Below are 19,377 nucleotides of genomic sequence, written 5' to 3' on the forward strand. Positions count from 1 at the left end.
CAGACGTGCTAGCAGAATAACCCCAAACTCACATTCATTCCACTTGAACTTGACTGTATAGATCTGGGTCTTTTTTTTTGGTGGGGGGGCTGTTATTGTCCTGTGGACAAAGACTTTGAGAGGACCAAGAAAAAGGTCCAGGTGTGAGAAAATGGTGAGGAAGATGGAGAGAAGTGAATAGACATCAGAACTATTAGAATTAAAGAAGTCTGGTGTGTGGGGATCCAGACGGAGGAGGTACAGCTGGTACACCTTCTCCAGATGGAGCCCTGGCGACACTGAGCAGCAACTAACACGACTCCGGGTTGCGGGACTGAACACATCGGAACGAAAACATACAATCTTTTAATGGAAAACCAATTATCAAATGCTTCCTTAGTAGAGCTGTCTTTCTTGGGGGGAAACTCCAACAATAATAGTGAGTTTTGTTTTGCAATATGGAACGTAATCAAGGTAAAGAGAAAATGAAGTGAAATTCATCAGTTATACAGTTGGGGGTGGAGGGCGGGGGCGGGGGGTATACTGGGGATTTTGGTGGTGGAATATGGGCACTGGTGAAGGGATGGTGTTTGAATATTGTATAACTGAGACATAAACCTGAAAACTTTGTAACTTTCCACATGGTGATAAAATAAAAATTAAAAAAAATAAAAAAGTCTTGAAAGAGAAAAAAAAAAAGAAGTCTGGTGTGACTGAGCAGCCAACATAGTGAGTGCATCTTCAGACAGCTTGGGTTAAGTCCAGGTCCTGCGCCTGATAGGGAGAGTGACTTAACCCTTTTGCACTTCTGTTTCCTTCCTGTAAAATAGGAACAATATCAGTCCCTGCTCATGGGATTGTTATTAAGATTAGAGAGATGGTACAAGGGGGCAGGTTCTTGCCTTGTGTGCATTCAATCCTGGTTTGATCCAGGTACCACATATGAGCACTTCTGGGAGTGATTCTTGAGTACAGAGTCAGGAAGTAAGCCCTGAGCACAGCCTGGTGTGACCCAAAAACTAAATAAATTTTTTAAACGATGAATTAAATTCATAAGTCCTTATAGCTCTCCCTGACAAAGGCTCAAAAAATATTAACCATTTTTATTAGAATGTGATGGTGCAAAACTAGAAACATAATTATTAACAACAGAATAGGGAAGGGACAGTGGGAGAAAAAACGTAGAAAATTTTCAAGGATGTCCCAAAGGATTCTGGCTCAGGCAAATAGTAGTTGGGAGTAACTGTGTCAGTTATTTGCTTACTGCCTCTCAGTTCCAAACCCTTCACTGCAAGTTCCATGAGAATATAGATGGACCCATTTTGCTTTCTCCCTTGCAGTTGGCACAATGTTCTTCTGGGTCAGTAGAAGACACTGGAAGAGGGCTGCCGGAGGAAAGAACTTCTGTTCCTGGACCCCCTGTACTTCTGTTTGCTTCTCTATGGCTGCTGGCAGTGCACCTGGGGCACCCCCAGTAATGTTCTCCTGCATTGAGTTTCAGTGGCAGATTTCCCGTATCAAAGGTATCCACATGCCCATAAGTTGCTTGCCCAGGTGTGAGAAACTAGTGAGGAAGATGGAGAGAAGTGAATAGACATCAGAACTATTAGAATTAAAGAAGTCTGGTGTGACTGAGCAGCCATCGACCCATCTGCATCCCTGAAGGATATCTCCCACTTACCAAAGCAGAAAGATTCTGATGCAGCAAACTCCTCTGCCATCTGTATCTTCTCCAATACTGTCTGAAATCCAACCCAGCTCCCTTGACCCTTGTGTGTTCTTTATGGTGATAATAAATGATTATACATATATAATTATATATAATAAATATTAGATAATAAATAATGGTTACAATAAATAATTTTGGAGGGGTACTGGGTCACACCCAATGATACTTGGGAATTACTCCCAGCTCTGTGCTCAGGGATCACCCCAAGTGTGTTGTGGGACCATATGCATATGTGATGTTGGATATGGAATTGGGCCGGTCGTATGCAAGGCAAGTGTTTTCAACCGTGGACTATCTCTTAGGACCTAAAAAAAATGCTTTAATCTTTTCCAGTTTAAATTTCTATAGTACTTTCTGTCTCCCTTTTAGAAGGTGACCATTATAGTACTATGCAGTGGAACAGGAAACTTAGGAGAAAGACATATTGAGAGGTAAATTGCACAGTGGACCTACTGTGTTCAAGACATCTGTGGAACATCCACAAACTTAGTTCTGATAGGGAGCTATGTCTTTGGGAAGCTACAATCAGGGGAAGTATGTAAGCTGAAAAAATCAGCTCAGAAGTCAGCTGTCTTAAGACATCTGAAATCTTAGTCAATGAAGCAAGTATATAAACATCACATGTCAGGGGGATAGATTTGGGGGAGGTTAATGAATTTTGTGTTTGTTTATTTCTTTTGGTATGTCCTTACATCTCACCCAGATTCCTTAGATGTGTTCTATGGAGGCACATTTCACTAAAAGACTTAACAGCAATTTCATAGTGTACATATTAGGTCATATTTTATATCTGTTTATGTTTTCAGTGCTAACTGGTGATATAGCTGACAATAGCCAAGCCCTAAACTACCCAACCTAACCCTAATTACACACCAAACTTGGAAACTAAAATCATGTGGAAGCAGGGGAATAGTTAGTCAGATCAACTACTCCAAATGCTGTGTACAATCAGAAAAGGACTAACAGATGTGGTAGCCCTGAATACCGAAGGACATTAGCACTCAGAGCAACTAGATCCAAACAGACTTTGAAGAAGCCCAAGCTGATGCTTCTGCTTTTTTCCAGAGTATGAGCCAGGCCCACAAAATTTGCCCCTTGCCTCACCCATTTCTCAAAAGTTTGGATCTACTGACCACAAAAAAACGAAGTTCCATCAGCAGTTTGCAAAGGAACAATTTAGAAGAGAAATGTATTAAATCCTCAGGGAAATTAAACCCAAATAATCCAATAACAGCCTTACAAAATTAACACTATAGACTATGAGTTGAATTAATTGCCTCCTACTGTGGGGATTCTTGGCTACCACGAACTAAAACAAATGAGCCCAATGATGTCCACTGCCCTAAGAGAGGCCAGTGGCAAATGTGATCTTGAGGTACCCAAAAGTTTACCCACTGTTTTTCAACTTTTTGATTTATTCTGCAGATCTAATCATAGAGAAAAGTCTTAGCTTTGGCCAAACTCATACCTCAAATATGGCAGGTTGGTGAAAGAGGCTAGAGATGGTATCATTCCTGACACAAATTTGTGTGACTTACTTTTCTGTGAATTTATCTCTACATTTCTAGAAGTAGCTAGAGTGCTGGAAATTAGTCAGTGCAAGGTCTTTTCTCTTGGAAAGGATGGAATGAGCAATGATTTCTCTACATCCTAATGTAGTCTAGAGATACAGCAGGACTTTGGGGGAAAATTCTGGTATGCTGCTCCTAACGAGACTCACTTTGGCTTTTTAGTGCATAACATTTATTTGTGTCGATTTTCTTTTCATGACATAATGTCAGGAGATGAACTAAGTGATACAGTCCAAGAGAACAACCAAACTAATGCATGCTCTGCCCTACCAAACTGCTTCTGGCTTCCAAAAGGCTTTCTGGAAAGAGGTAGAACTAGACATTATCATGCAAATAAAATCCTGGAGCTTTTTAAAGTTTTGCCAAAAAAGGCCCCACAGGGCAAATACAAAACCCTAGGGTTGCCTCCAGCTTCTCCTCTGACAGCCAGATTGCCAACACAGATTGCAAACTCTTCCCCTCACCCTGCAGGTTACAGTTGATATTTACTCCCAAAGCTTTTAAATAACCAAATGGTATTTCATAAAAACTTGATTCACTGCATTTTATTTGGATACGATGTGACTCTGCACATCCTTAGTTTTGTTTGCCATTTTTAAAAAGCTATATCTAACTCTTTTGGTGAATAAAAATATATATTTTTTACACATAGCTAGCATTTACTGAATAACATTTTCCCCTCTTCTTTCAAGAATTGACGCAAACACTGAAAAAAAAGCAATACTTTTCTTTTGAGCTCAGAGAAATGAAGCTTTCTGTTTGTTTGGAATCTTAATTACTGCAGCCTCACATTTACCTAATTAAATTTCACAATAAGAAACAAATATTTCCAAAGCTAATGTTAGCAGTTAGAAAGAGTGCTGTCTTCTCAGAATGAATTGTCCACATTCCTTACATGCAGAATTTAAAGACTCTAATTAATACTAGGATTTAAAGCTTGTGGTAGTGATGTCAGTATTAAAGCAAACTTTTCTTTGTTTTTAGACAGTATAAAGGACCAAGATAGCCCTTCTTGTCAATTGACATCTTGCTGCACATAAAAATTTAATTCTGGATTTCAGGCAAAATGGAAGTTATTTCATCAAAACGGTACATTTTATTAACTTTAGCTATGTTGAGCTTGTTGACATCAAATAGCTTTTGTGCAGATGAATTAATGATGCCCAGTCTTCACAGCAAGGAAAATTATCACAAATATTCTGAGGTAAGTTTTTCTATTTCTAATGGGACTGGAATTTAACCATATAATATTTGTCTGAAATCTAATGTTTTTGTAAAGAGTGAGGAACATGTTTGCTGGTACTTCATTTTTTGTCAAATCTCACAGCTCAATTTTCCCATGATGGCATATTCATGTCTTTTTGCAAACACCTGATTTTTTTTTAGCAAACCTTATTTTTTAACAAACACCTGGTGCCTACCGATAATTTTAGTACTCAGTATGATACTTAGCAATTATAAGGTGCATTAATAGTTTTCAATTGACTTCAGCATGTACGATGGTTATTACTAGTTGCAGAATAAGTTCTGGGTACATACTAGCTAGACATTTGCACCATCTTCAGCTACAAACAAATAACACACATTTATATTTTCTACATAGAAATCCTGAGACAGTAAATTTGTTGTAGATATATATCTAAGTAAAATACGTACCTACTTCTCGATGATGAATTGCAAGCTTTTTACTATCTGCTTCTTTGGTTGTTTTTTTTTTATTTTAATATATATTTTCCAAATTTGCTGAAATGAGTATGTACTGATTTTACAATCTGAAAACAATTATGCAAAAATCTTCATACAAACAAACTTTAGTGGTAAAGCTAAATCTAATTAAATCTTTAACAATGGTTTCTTTAAAGTTGGTATATGAGTGGGGCCGTAAGCCACAAACCAATTGATCCTTTACTGAAAAAAAAAAGTAATTTATGTCCTAATAAAAATAGTTCCTTGAGAAATGCTTTTGTAGTGGAACTCTGAATATGGAGGGACAATAAATAAACTCCACGGAGCTTCCTCCAATTGTACCTGAAAGCACGAGTTTCGTTCTCTGTTCCCGTGAATCCGTCACATTGGCCTTCGTTTAAAGAGAGGAAATGAGAGACACACTGGGAGCTTTCCCTAAAATAAGATATAAAAGTATAGAAAATATTTTATAAACCACATGCATCAAACACTGAAAGGGAATAACTGTGGTAAAAGAAACGTTTGCTTCATTTTAATACTTCATTATGTTCCTGCTGCTCAACTACATTGCTATATTCACTGCACATATTTTATTAATATCTTATAGTTGTCTTACAATAGTCCAGGGACAGAGAAACTAGATTGCTTTAAGAAGCTTAATACAAATTATTTATTAAAAAATCCTGCACATGATAATACAAACTTTGTTTATGGCTTTAACAATTCTGCAGATTAAAGTCTGGATTTAAGTTAATTTAGGGTTCAAATCTATGCCCTATAACAATGATAAATTATTTTAATGGTCATTTCTAATTATAGCCTACAAGAACCCCTAGAGGGGAAAAGGAAACAAATCACAACTTTGAACAATTAAAAGATTGGGGGCCAAAAAATGCCAACAAGATGAGTTCACCCACTGTCAAGAAAATGCCACCCGCTGCAGCCAATTTGCCATTGCGATTTGGGAGGACCACAGAAGAAGAAAGGAATGCAGGTGAAAGGGTCAACCTGCCTCTGAAATTTGGAAGGTACATGAAAGAAGGCATCTCAAGACGTGTTCCTAATATGCCCCAAAGGTTTGGCAGAACAACTCAAAGTGTCACCAAGACACTGAGTGATTTGCTCCACCAGAAGCATTCACCATCTGCGGTCAAGTTGGCACCCCTCGGGATCTGTCAGCCTCAACATATTCAGAATCCTGGTCAAAAGCACCCAAGGTAAATAACTGAACAGAAGTTATAAAGAGTGGGTCCAGAATCCTCAAAAAGAATGGGTTGGGGTGCTGGGGGAGGGATACTGAGGAGGAGGTGAGGGATGATTCTAAAACAATGGCTTTCTTCCTCAAGTTTAAATCAAAACTTTATTTGAGTTGGGACGGGTGCTGGGAATCAAACCCTGGGCTTCATACTTGTGAAATATACCCTCTGTGGGGCTGGGAGCTGATGCCATCCCCAGAGATACTTGGGAACCAGGTAGAGTCCATGCCAGGGATGGAACCAGGGAGGCACGCTAACCTCTGTACATACTCTCCCAGCCCTAAAGTATGTGCTTCACCAATGAACTGCAGCTCCAGTCCCACGGATCTCATCTTATCAATAAGTTATGTACTAATCTTCTTCTCCACTCATAAGTCTTACCTACTATATCTAAGGACAGAGTCTTTGATAAGAAGTTCAAAAATTAATAACCTATGCATTATTTTTTAGCAAAGAATATCTATTTAATTTTTTACATAGAGTAGAACACAGCACTCCCGTTAAAGCCTAATGGAAGGAAGGAAGCAACCTGAGACCCCTTATCAGTGAGGCCTTAGAACACTCCAGAATCAGAGAAGCCGTTGTGGTAGTTGGCCCATCTGACATTTATTTAAGGTCCCTTCCCTTTACTAGATTTTCAACCTTAGCAATCGTGTCACATTTGTGCCCTATCTGCAATGCCTCGAACTATGTGTGACCCATAATAAGTTCTTGGTATTTCAGAGAATGAAATATATTTCGGGAAAGCCACTAATCAGGTCCTAGGAGGAATTGATAAAGAGGCTGTTTCTAGGGCCAAAGAAATGGTACATAGGTTAAGGCTTTTGCCTTACATACTGCCGACCAGGGTTCGATCCCCAGTACACATATCATTCCACAAATGCAGTCAGGGGTCACTCTTGAGTACAGAGCAAGAAATGGCCCCTGAGCTCCACTGGGTGTGATCAAAAAAAAAAAATCAACATTTAAAAAAGAGATTATTTTTCTCACGTGAGAATCCAGGGCATTTCCTCAGTTGGTCTTTGGAAGTTGATTTTCTATTTTGGACATTCAGAGACTGGTGAGAGGAGAGGGGTTCTTTTTCACACAAAACAACAGGAGCCAAGAACAGCTGCAGTTCTATTTAGAGAAGAAAGGGCATGAGAAGAGGAGAAGAAAGAGGGCAGAAGAATGGGATCAGGACTGATATTCAGGGCCACATAAAGGATGTTAGAAATCATGAATCAGAAAAAAGAAGATTCAATGACGCTTCTATAGTGAGCATGAAATATTAAAAAGGTCGAATTTGGCAACCCACCAGATGCTGGCAGCGGGCAGGTGAAAAGAGAGAGGTGACTCAGTTCCAGGTCTGGGAGTCAGAGCCCCTGCCAAATTCAGGGGCCCATCAGTGACCCTTCATTCCAGTGCCACACACTCCACTCACACATAGTTAAGCGATTAGGAGCATGACTTGCATTCTTAGATGCTCTCATATGCTATGGTTCTGAGGATATTTTTGCTTACATTTTAGGAGACTGGGATTCAGGAGTCAGAATTGAAACAAGAAAACTAAGGACTTCAGAACCTGAAAGATGATGCAAAATGGTGACCTGTGATGTGAAAACAGCTCAATTCTGAAGATGGAGGTGAAAGAATAAACTTCCGCACTCTCTGATCCCAACTTCCTCTGTCACTATAAAGTGTCTTGAAAGTCACTTTTAAATGATTTAAGGAATATTGTAATGTAAATGGAATAGCTTTTGTCTAAATAAAGTGAGTATTGCAAATAGTTAAGAAGCCTCTGTCAGTGGAGAGAGGGGAGACATGGACAAAAACCACATCACTATCCTATGTGATCACGGGCACATGAGGGTGCACATACTGTCCTTAGTTGGATCCCCAGTGCTACACGGTCCCATAAGCACCACCAGGTGTGACCTCTATATTGTTTTTAATTACAAACAGTTAAAGTTAAGTAAAAGTCAGTGAAAAGAGTCTGACAAATACAATGATAAAAAATTAGCAAAATAACATGCATGACTAATTAATATGAATAACACTTTTTAAAAAAACATGTTTTTAAGGCCAGTGAGATAGGTCAAAGAGGTAAGGTGCTTGCTCTGTACATGGCCAAGCCGGGTTTGCAGCCCTGGCACCGCCTATGGTCCCTGAGTGCTGCCGGGCATCAGTCCTGAGCACAGAGTGAGGCAGAGCGGGTGGCCCACTGCATCCACTACTGTGAATCTGACAGACCGAAATCTTTAGAACAAGAGAGAGAGAAGGGAAAAGGCAACTTACAAGATGCCTCTTTATTGTTTCCTACTTATCTGGGAAGTCACCTTTATGTATTCTTCAATATTCCAGTATTCGATTTGCAGAAGCAATATGGTCACTCTCAAACTCACTTGATAGACACAGCACCCCACAACACAAACGCACAGGGATGCAGCTTTACATGGAAGAATATGAAGTCCTCAGTCTTATGTAACTGGCTTCCTGCGCCGTCTCAGTTCCGCTGGGGGCAGCCCGGACACAAGGCTATTTCTCTCCCGCCCTGCCCTCAGCTAGGTCGGGGTGACTCTCTCTGTGTGGCCTGCTGTGGAGACATCCTTTAATGGTCCCTGGACAGACTCAATAGCATCTCTGGCCACTTCTTGATATTAAAAAGCTTCGTCAGGCCCAGTTAAAAATGCCAGCTCCACGTCCAAAGCAGTTTGCCCTTCCCTGCCGCTGGCCAGCTGAGGGTGGGCAAGGTCTGAAGGGGCTGCGGCAGCTCTCTCCCTCCCCTTCTCTCTTCAGAGGAGAGATCGCCTTCCCTACCTCTTCAGCACAGTGGACGGTGGGCCAAGGAAGGGACAGGGATCCTTTCTGTTGCTTCATAAGTGGGTTCTCCCAGTAGCATCGCACCAGCTCACTGGCCTAACATCCTGAATGCACTCTCATTTCTTCCAAGACAGATGAGAGGGCCAGGGCCCTTCTCAGTATCCCCTCGCCCAGAGCAGACACAAGCATCCCTGCAATGCGGAAACCCTTCATACCCCAGCGGGGTCTCTAGCCACCCTCATTCATGGATTCGTGATTTTCATCCCAATGCCAGGTACTTCCGGTTGTTGTTCATCATGATAATTCTGAACAAGAAGGCATCATGCACTACCTTGCTATACTAAAAAACAAACAAGGGGGCTATAACACAGTGGGTGGGATGTTTGCCTTGCACACAGCCGACCCGGGTTCGATTTCCAGCATCCCATATGGTCCCCGGAGCACCGCCAGGAATAATTCCTGAGTGCAGATCCAGGAGTGACCCCTGTGCATCGCTGGGTGTGACCAAAAAAGCAAAATTAAATAAATAAATAAATAAATAAATAAATGTAGATACAAAATGAACAAATGCCCATTTTGTCCCTGGATGTTCTATGACATGAGGAAGTTTCTTTTCACTTTTGGTTTTTGCTTGTTACTTTGTTTGTTTCAAGGGCATACCTGGAAATGCTCAGGCTTGCACACAGAGATCAGTCCTGGAGGGCTCAGGAGACCATACGGGGTGCTGGGGATTGAATCCAGGTCAGCGAGGCAAGTGCCTTATCCACTGTACTATCTCTCCATCCTCCTATAGGAGGACATTTCTAGCTGCCAAGAATAGTTTGTTTGTTTGTTTTTAACCAAAATGCTTGAATGGCATGGAAAAAGTTAGGGTGTGAGGGAAATTTCCCCATAAATGCAGGACCTAAAATTTGGGAGGCATCCTGGAAAATGCATGGAAGAGCCAGGCAAGCTCCCCGTGGCATATTCGATATGCCAAACACAGTAACGATAACAAGTCTCATTCCTCTGACCCTAAAAAGAGCCTCCAATCACTGGGAAAAATGAGTAATCAGAGGCTGCTAAAATCTCAGGGCTGGGACAAATGTAGACGTTACTGGCACCCGCTCACATAAATCGATGAACAATGGGATGACAGTGATAAGTGATACAGTGATCCTGGAAGATCCTGCTAGGGGGATACAGACATACAGGCTGGCAACCTTCCAGACGCCTTAACAAAGACTGCCCTGCAGAGAACGTTCTGCAGAGGAGCAGAATAATCCTGTAGGCTTCAGGCCGCTGCTGACCTACCCCACTCTTCCTTCCACAGCTGCTCCGACAATACTCCTTTGTTCTTTGTACCAACTCATTGCTATAACAGTGTGTGTCTTATCGAGGCTGGACTGCTCCCTCATGTGCCACCATATCTCTCATTCTTTGCAAGTGACCCCACAGGATGGGGGTCAAAGGTGCCAATCTAATTGAACATCAACCCCAAGAGTGGACAGAAAAGGGTCAACCATCCCCTTACGCAGGGTTTACTCTCATTGGCTTCTCCGTCAGCTTCCACTGAAGAAGCATTCACCTATGAGAGATAGTGGCTTTGCTAAGGCTCTTGAGAATGGGACAACATTTCATAGCATTTCGGGGAGTCTCTAGCCTGTACTCCCAAGTCCCCTCTAATTAGATCTCTAGCACCCCTCAAATCTCTAAATCATCCCCCTACCAACTTCTGATGCTCAGCCAGGGCAGCTCCACGGGCTGGTCCCCAGCCTCTGCAGTGAGGCCAAGCCAACCACGTTCATGGGGTAAGGCTTTGCTCCTGCTACCTTGAAATTTTTTTGTCTTATTTGGAGGGCCACATCTGGAGTGCTCAGGGCTTGCTCCTGGCTCTGCACTCAGGAATTACTCCTGGCCGGTTCAGGGGATCATATGGAATGCTGGGGATCAAACCTGATAGTTCAAGTGCAAGGCAAATGTCCTGCCTGCTGTACTCTCCGACCCCTATCTTGAAATTAACAAGGTGGACAAGGAGTCTCACTTTTCCTTTAAGGGGGCAGGGGATTTGGGACCCCACCCAGCAGTGCTCAGGGCTTACTCCTGGCTCTGCACTCAAGAATCACTCCTGGCGGTGCTCAGGGGACCATATGAGGTGCCAGGATCAAACCTGGGTCCGTTGCAAGAAGGCAAATGCTCACTCGATGTACTACTGCTCAGGAGCCTCACAGTTTTGTTTTGCCCCTAATCCCACACTCACGTAGCCTGTCCTGCTCCCCTAACACTGGCCCTGCTTGTTCTTTGACCCACACTCTCCACATCCAACCCCTTACTGTGCTTAGTCAGCAAAGGAGCTCCCATTTCTCTACAGGAGCCCCAAGGGCCAGCTTGTCACACAGGCGTGGGACTGCTTCTGTCTCACAGCGGGCATAAAATACAGCTGCATCGGTCTGGGACTCCATGACAGAGTGCATGTCTTGCATGTATGAGGTCCTGGGTTAGATCCCCAGCAACACACACATACACACACACACACACACACACACACACACCACACACACACTCACTCACTCCTGACTCATGAGATATGATCAAACTGCACCTTTATTTCTTGTATCCTACTCAATATGTGGACTGGAGCGATAGCACAGCGGGTAGGGCATTTGCCTTGCATGCAGCTGACCCAGGTTCGATTCTTCCGTCCCTCTTGGAGAGCTGGACAAGCTACCGAGAGTATCCCGCTTGCACGGCAGAGCCTGGTAAGCTACCCGTGGCGTATTCGATATACCAAAAACAGTAACAAGAAGTCTCACCATGGAGACGTTACTGACGCCCACTTGAGCAAATCGATGAACAACAGGGCGACAGTGCTACAGTGCTATTCAATATGTAAGACACAGAAGATATAGCTCAGCAATAAAGAACTCGTCTTGTGTGGGTTTGAGTCCCATCACTGAAAATAAATGTAGCAGCAATTTCTCTATCCGTAGATCCCAAATGTGGGGACAAGAAAATGTTTTTGTTTTATTAGGCTCTCACCAGAAAGCAGTGTTTTGGGCATTATTTTTGAAGGGTTGGCTAATTACAAGAAGCTAAATGTCAAAAAGACAATAAGCACTCACCTTAAACACAGCTGACTCAGGATCAATCCCTGACACCACAGATAGTGTCCCAAGCACCGCTGGGAGTGATCCCTGAACACAGAACCCGGAGTAGTCCCTGAGTACTGCCAGGTGTGGCCCCCAAACTAAAAAACAAATAAACAAATAATGTAAGGGGCAGGAAAGGGCCTAGGGACCCTTGGGTGGAGTGTTAACCAGACTCCATGAACTTCACTGCTATCTTGAGTGACAGCAGATCTTTGGCCTCTGTAACCATTAAATCTGCCTGTAGCCATTCACTCGCTCCCAGCTGCTCCTATGGGGGTCTGAGGTCAGGGACAGTGACTGATTTCTGCTCCCTTCAGCCTCTCCTGCCACCCTGCTCTCTGGCTGCTTTGTTAAACTCTGCTCGGATGAAAGAAAACTTGAGTCAAGAGCCTGGAAGATAGGACAGTTCTCAGCAGGGTGCAAAAATCCCTTGGTCACAGCCTATGGTGGCCATCCATCATCCTTGTGACTCATCTGTCTCTCACAAAACCTTTCCAGCCCCGGACTGGCCACCACCCTCCTCCCGGGTCCCAGGCATTCATCTGTAGACACCCATTTTTCTTTTTTTTGGGGGGGAGGCGGTGTTCTTTTAAGTAGTATTCAAAACAACAACAATGTCCACAGTCTCTCTTTCACAAGGCATAGATATCTCACCCCTCTGTGATCCTGAACACCCCCCTCTAACTGGCTATTCCCAGCCTCTTCAACACTTAGCATCAAGTTTCTCTGTCTCCCTCATGCACCTGAATCTCCTTACACTATGGAAGCCCCTCCCTTGTAACGACAAAATGACAGAGTGTCCCCAACTTCTAGGCAGGAGAGGCCAACCACAGAAAGGTAGCAGGGCATGCGAAGAAAGCTCATCATTGACCCAAATCCTACCCTTTACGGGCAAGTGGGAAGGGAATTGAATTGAAGACTAGCAGAAATTTATTACAGCTAATTCCTTCCAGAAGTCCGCACATAATGACCTTAATTAGATCCACATTCTTAGATGTTGGGGTTTGGGTTAGAACTTCACTTTTGACAGCTCTTGCAGACTCTCCTTATAAGGCATACTGGCAGTCGCTAAAACTGATATTTTTCTTAAATTATTGTACATATATGTGCATGTGCATACATGCATTCTTTGGGGGAGAGTTCAGAGTTCTTGGGGGAAATTCTTGGAAGGGTCTGTGATCCTGAAAAGTTTGAGAATTACTACACTAAAAAACTTTTTATTTCTAAAACTATTTTAAATGGATAACAATTCAATTTAGAAGTGAATATGGTTATCTGATGTCCATTCCCTGGCCTCTCATCTCAAATCCTCATCCATCCCAGCGGAGTCCAGCAAAGTCATATAGAAGTGCTAACTCAGAACGTGAAGCCAAAGCAATCAGAATCACTCAATTGGTTTCACCCAATCTTCCTACAAATATTGGCTTTTTACAGTTGCATAAAACAGATGTGTGATCTTCACAACATACTTTCCCAGCCACCTCCCCACATTACATTCCATGCCCCCCTTCTCTCTTTCAACACTTCTGTCACCCAAAAAAATTCCATCTGGATGGTCCTCACTACACTTCACCCAATCTACAAAACTGAGCAGAGGGTGGGGACACCAGGGAGAAGTTGGGCATTTGGCATCCATGTACTCTGGTTTTCGTGAAAAGGCAAGCTCCGTCGCAGGTCCGCCTTCTGTATACATAACTCAGTGGCAGTGACTGTGAGAAATGCAAAGAGGAGAGAAGTGTACTGACTCTGGGACCCGTTTCTCAGCAGGACAGGTGAAAGATGAAAGGATGGTATTCATCTAAGTGTGACCAACAAAATGCAATCTCCAGGAGAGGAGAGAGCCCTGGGCCCCAGGTCTAACCTGTGTGGGCTTCTTTTATTTTCTTTAAAATCTTTCTGCACCCAGAGTGCCACAATCTTCCTGTGGAACAGATAACTATTTAAAAAACATAGGGCCAGAGAGATAATACAGTGGGTAGGGCATTTGCCTTGTATATGACCAACCAGGTTTGATCCCCAGCATCCCATATGGTCCCCTGAGCACCACCAGGAGTAATCCTGAGTGCAAAACCAGGAGTAGACCCTAAGCATCACTGGGTGTAACCCAAAAGGCCAAAAAAAAAGCCAAACTACCAAACTAGATGTTATTATCTGAAAACATACCCTCTATATTTCCATACCTTTGTTCATACAAATAGTGTCTTTGTATGACACTATTTGTCACACAAACAGTTCAATGATCTCTTTTACTACTTATCAAAATCCTACAGAAGGGTCTGGCTGGGGAGTTACTTGGCAGGAGAGTGCCTGCCTTGCAAGCTTGAGGGCAGTGAAGCCACAGGTTTGACCCTTTGGCACTGCCCTGCAGGGCATAGTGGGAGCCCGAGGGCTCTGTTGTTTGTGGATTCCTGATGCCACAACCAAGTGTGCAATCTCTGTGCATGCACCATAGTCAAGTGTGGGGCCTTCAGTCATCACAAAACAAAGAGAGAAGGAGAAAAAGTGAAGAGGTGAAATCCCTTATGACCCAGTTAAAGTCAGGGTGCAACTGGAAGCCACTGGAGGCATAAATAATGGCACTTGACCAAGAGAAACTTTTGATCTCCCTCACAGAAAAATATTGAAATGCACATAAAATCTTACATAGTCTCGAAAGAAATGGTTCTGGGCTGTTGGGGGATTGCATAATCATGAAGGAGCCAGACTCCTGTCATCTTCCTGCTCCTCTTCTAAGCATGTTGTCCCTCTGTCCCTTTCCAGGTAGCAAAGACAAAGATCAAGGTAAAGGAGAGTTCCCTTTCTAATGGGCCCGTTACGGGTCATCATCCACATAAGATAAGGAAAATGGAAAACAACTTTTCCTTTCATGTCATTGGCCACTGCCGTCTGCAAAAGAACCCAGAACATTTGCATTTCCATTGGCTACATTGTTCCAATCACTGTTACTAGGGGGAAAAGGCATAAATATTGAGTAGCCATCTAGACAGAGCTGTCCAGCTTCTATAAGCTTGCTTAATTTCCACATCAATAACATATTTTAACACCTTCAAGAATTAAATTCTTGACCAGAATTTAATTGAAATGTAAATGATGTGTCATATTATATTCATTTAAAAATGCAATAATTTTATGTACATGCATATTGCAAATAATAACCATAATATGTTTAGTCAACATAAATAACTTCGCATAGCTACAAAGTTGTGTATGTGTGTGCATGTATAATTGTGCTATTGTCAATGTATTGTTTTAGTTCTCCTAAAAATTATTTTATATATTTAAGTGCACCTATGTTGAATGCATACATATTTATGAGTTATATCTTCTTGATGGATTGTCCCTTTGAGCATTATATAGTGCCTATCTGTCTTTCTGATTACCTTTTTTATTGACTGAAAATATAATTAATCAGATATAAGAACAGTAGCTTCTGCTTCTGTCTTTTACCAGCTCAAAACTTCTCCACCATCTTTTGCTGAGTCCACGTTTTTCTTTAGATGCACTGGATCCGATATCACAATAAATGAAGCCTGCTTTTTAATCCAGCCAGTCACCATGGACCTTTTGACTGGTAGGTTCAAACTACTCATATTTAGGGTGATTATTGCTGTACATGGCTTACTTATTGATATTCTATCTTTTTTTCTTATTTCGGTCGTTTCTTTTTCTATTTGCCTTTTCATTTGGTTTTCTCAATGATTCTCTCTCTATTTGTTCTATCTTCTAAGTGTATCTATTCCAGGTTTTAATGTGTGGTTATCATGAAGGTTGTAGCAAATCTCCTACATCTGAAATAATTGTTTGGGGGTCAGAGAGACAGTATTGGAGACGGAGCTCTGAAATGTAACTCATGTTGTAAAATTACTTTCAACCACTAGAGGGCAGAAAATACTCAATTGTACATTGCTCATTTTAAATTCTTAGAGCAAAAATCATAATCACTATCAGAATGACAATAAGAAACTGTCTTTAGATTTATTTTATACCGCAAAATACATTGCACACTTAATGCTCAGTTAAAACATTAACGTTTTAGGGGCTGGAGAGATAGCACAGCGAGTAGGGCGGTTGTCTTGCACGCGGCCAACCCGGGTTCGATTCCCAGCATCCCATATGGTCTCCTGAGCACCGCCAGGAGTAATTCCTGAGTGCAGAGCCAGGAGTTACCCCTGGGCATCGCTGGGTGTGACCCAAAAAGGAAAAAAAACATTAAATTTTTAAATGACTATGTAATCACATTCATTCTACAGTATGTTGTATGTAAGTTAATGCCAAATGTTTTGGCAGCCTAAGTCTAGCTAATAGTTAATGATTTTTAATACCAGGGAATCAATGCGTACTCAAGGAAAGTCAAAGTACTTAAAATAAACAAAGCAAATAGCACCTATCTCGAGCAGACAAAATTCTTTTTACATTCAAATATCTGTAACATGGGTCAGGGGCTTGTTCAAGGAAATGGAGCATGTGTCCTACATGCAGATGGCTCTGAGTTTCATTCCTGGTACCACACTGCCCCCATAAGAACCTCCATGGTGGTCCTGCAGGGCCCCAGAACACTGGGGAGGCCCCTTAAAAAATATTTGTACTACAGGGCTGGAGAGGAGGTACAGTAGGTAAGGCACTTTCTTCACCTAAGGTCCCCTGAGCATACCCAGGAGTGATCCCTGAAGCCAGAGCCAGAAGCCTTGAGCACCACCAGGTGAGACCTAAAGCCCAAATGTGTGTGCATGTGTGCGTGCATGCATGTGTGTGTGTGTGCATGCACTGGAATGCCATTGTTGTATTTATTGTAAAATAATTTCTATTGTTACAAATCAACTGCAGAATGAATTGTGGCAAAGAAAGTTTGCAGTTTCTTCTTAATATATTTTTTGCCCTAATTAACTTTTGTTACCCTCCTAATTAAGCCATTTGCATTTCAGTAACCAAAGCATTACTTTCTTTGATTGCAAACCATAACCTTTTCACTTTTCCACTCTCATTAATTAAAGTGCATGATGGTAAATTAAGCTGTTTGGATCTCAGGCTGGGCGGGTGACATTTTAACAACTGCCCTTCAGCCTTCTCTCTGTCAATCTTGGCTGTGTCCTGTAACGGAAGGGCAGTGCTGGAGGGACGGAGCAGGCACGGGGCCAGGGTTCTATACATCACCGCACTCAGCCATCTCTGACAACCTGGCATGACGCAGGAGCCTGACAAGCAAACCTGAGAAGCCTACTCCCTTTCTGAGGACACGAAATCATTTCTGAAGTTTGGTTTCTCACCTACTCACACCATGTTTTGGGTTGGTGGGCCCTGTTCATTCTAACACTAATCTACTCCCTGCCCTCCTAGACAGGAAAACTGAAGAACAGGACACAGTGAAGGACCCCACTTTGGGGCTAGTAAAAGCAGTGCACGGTTAAAATCAGGGCTAATGGCAAAGGAAGAGAGTTTCTGTATCATCGCCTATTGACAAAGTTTAATTGGCAAGTGTGAAAGAAACTTCTCAATATTCTAGCTGCTGCCCAGTAACTAACATGAACCATGGAAAGGTGTTTGAGCAAAACCTCTGCTCATGGACATAACTGACTTGTGTTAATTGATCTAACCAATTTTCAAAACCTCCTCGCTCTTTTTTTAGATTTATTTTATGCTGAGCAGAGAAATGTTTTGAGTTTCAAACATTGAAACCGGCCAAAAATTTAAAAAATTGAAAGAACCCTGCAAGAACTACTGTTGCCGCAGGGCCAGATACATTGTGCAGGGGTAAAGGCAGAGAGAGGCCTTCCATGTGGTCAGTCCCAGTTCCATCCCTGGCACCGCATGACCACCAAGCACCTCTGGTATGGCCCTAGAGGCCCCCAAACAATGCCAGGTGGCAGGTATGGAGCAAGGCAACAGGCACCAGAGCAGATAAGACCCCACCTTGCAAAGCAGCTCTGAAGTGAAGCCTCGAAATAGGGACTAAGTGGGCAAAGTTAGCAAAAAGTGTCAGCACCAGGTGTCCGGCCTTGAGCCTCACTTGATCTCCTAGTCATATATGCCCAGGATGCAGAAAACTGTTACATACGCTTAGCAAGTCATCCTAACCGCATCATCTAGTTTTGAATGGGATTGGACCAGGGCAAAGCAGAGTAGAATAGGTAATAGGCCAATAATGCTAAACTTTATGAGATTGGAAGTTCCTGTAAGATGAGGCCCTCTAGGGCTGGAGCAATAGCACTGCTGGTAGAGCGTTTGCCTTGCACTCGGCCAACCCGGATACGATTCCCATTATCCTGTATGGTCCCCTCAGCACCGCCAGGAGTAATTCCTGAGTGCAAAGCCAAGAGTAACCCCTGTGCATCGCCGGGTGTGACCCAAAAAACAAAAAAATAAATAAGACCCTCTAGGGGCAGAAGCAATAGCACAGCGAGTAGGGCTTTTGCCTTGCACGCGGCCGACCCAGGTTCGATTCCCAGCATCCCATATGGTCCCCTGAGCACTGCCAGGAGTAATTCCTGAGTGTAGAGCCAGGAGGATCACCGGGTGTGACCCTGTGCATCACCAGGTGTGACCCAAAAAGCAAAAAAAAAAGAAAAAGAAAAGAAAAATCCCTCTATTAAAAAAAAGTGTGCATTTGGCAATAAAGTGAGATCATCAGCTTCTCCAGAGGGTGTTTCTCCACATGCCCATCATCCTTCACCCCACACCCAAGCACTTGCCCTGACCCGGTGCATAACCGCTCCGGGCACGTTGGGGAAAATCTGTTCCCCAACAGGCAGGGATATCCCCAACACAGCAAGGCCTGAGCAGTATACCACTTGCAATATATGACCTTTATTATGTCAAGGTACATTCCTTCTATATCTAAGAGTTTTTATCATGAACTAATATTGAGTTTTGACATATAATCATGTGTGTTGTGTGTGTGTGGCACCAGGTATTAAATCCAGGGTCCCTCACATACACAAAGCAAATACTCTCCTGCTGAGCTGCAGCTCCAGCCCACTCATGCCTCCCATCTTTCATTTCATTAATGTGCTGCTCTTTTGTTTGGAGCCACACACAGCAGTGCTCTGGGGTTGTTCCTGCTTCTGTTCTCAGGAGTGATCCCTGGCAGTGCTCATATGTGGTGCAGGAGACAGACAGGGTCAGCCACATACAAGTGCTTCACCCCCTGTATTATCTCTCCGGCCACTAGATAAAAGAATTTTATTGACGTATGATAACCCTTCCTTGCATCCAAGAAATGAAATCCACTT

The 19,377-nt window shown here is 42.8% G+C and overlaps 1 protein-coding gene across 1 annotated transcript; it reads left to right on the plus strand.

Annotated features, from left to right (window-relative positions):
• Positions 1–4,345: 4,345 nt before the first annotated feature.
• Positions 4,346–6,186, plus strand: NPVF (neuropeptide VF precursor). The gene is made up of 2 exons (XM_004604261.2): positions 4,346–4,483; positions 5,785–6,186. The coding sequence occupies exons 1-2, from the start codon at positions 4,346–4,348 to the stop codon at positions 6,184–6,186; spliced, it is 540 nt and encodes a 179-aa protein (XP_004604318.2).
• The last annotated feature ends 13,191 nt before the right edge of the window (positions 6,187–19,377 follow it).

This window comes from Sorex araneus, chromosome 1, assembly GCF_027595985.1.
Source record: "Sorex araneus isolate mSorAra2 chromosome 1, mSorAra2.pri, whole genome shotgun sequence".
NCBI classification, from domain to species: Eukaryota; Metazoa; Chordata; class Mammalia; order Eulipotyphla; family Soricidae; genus Sorex; species Sorex araneus.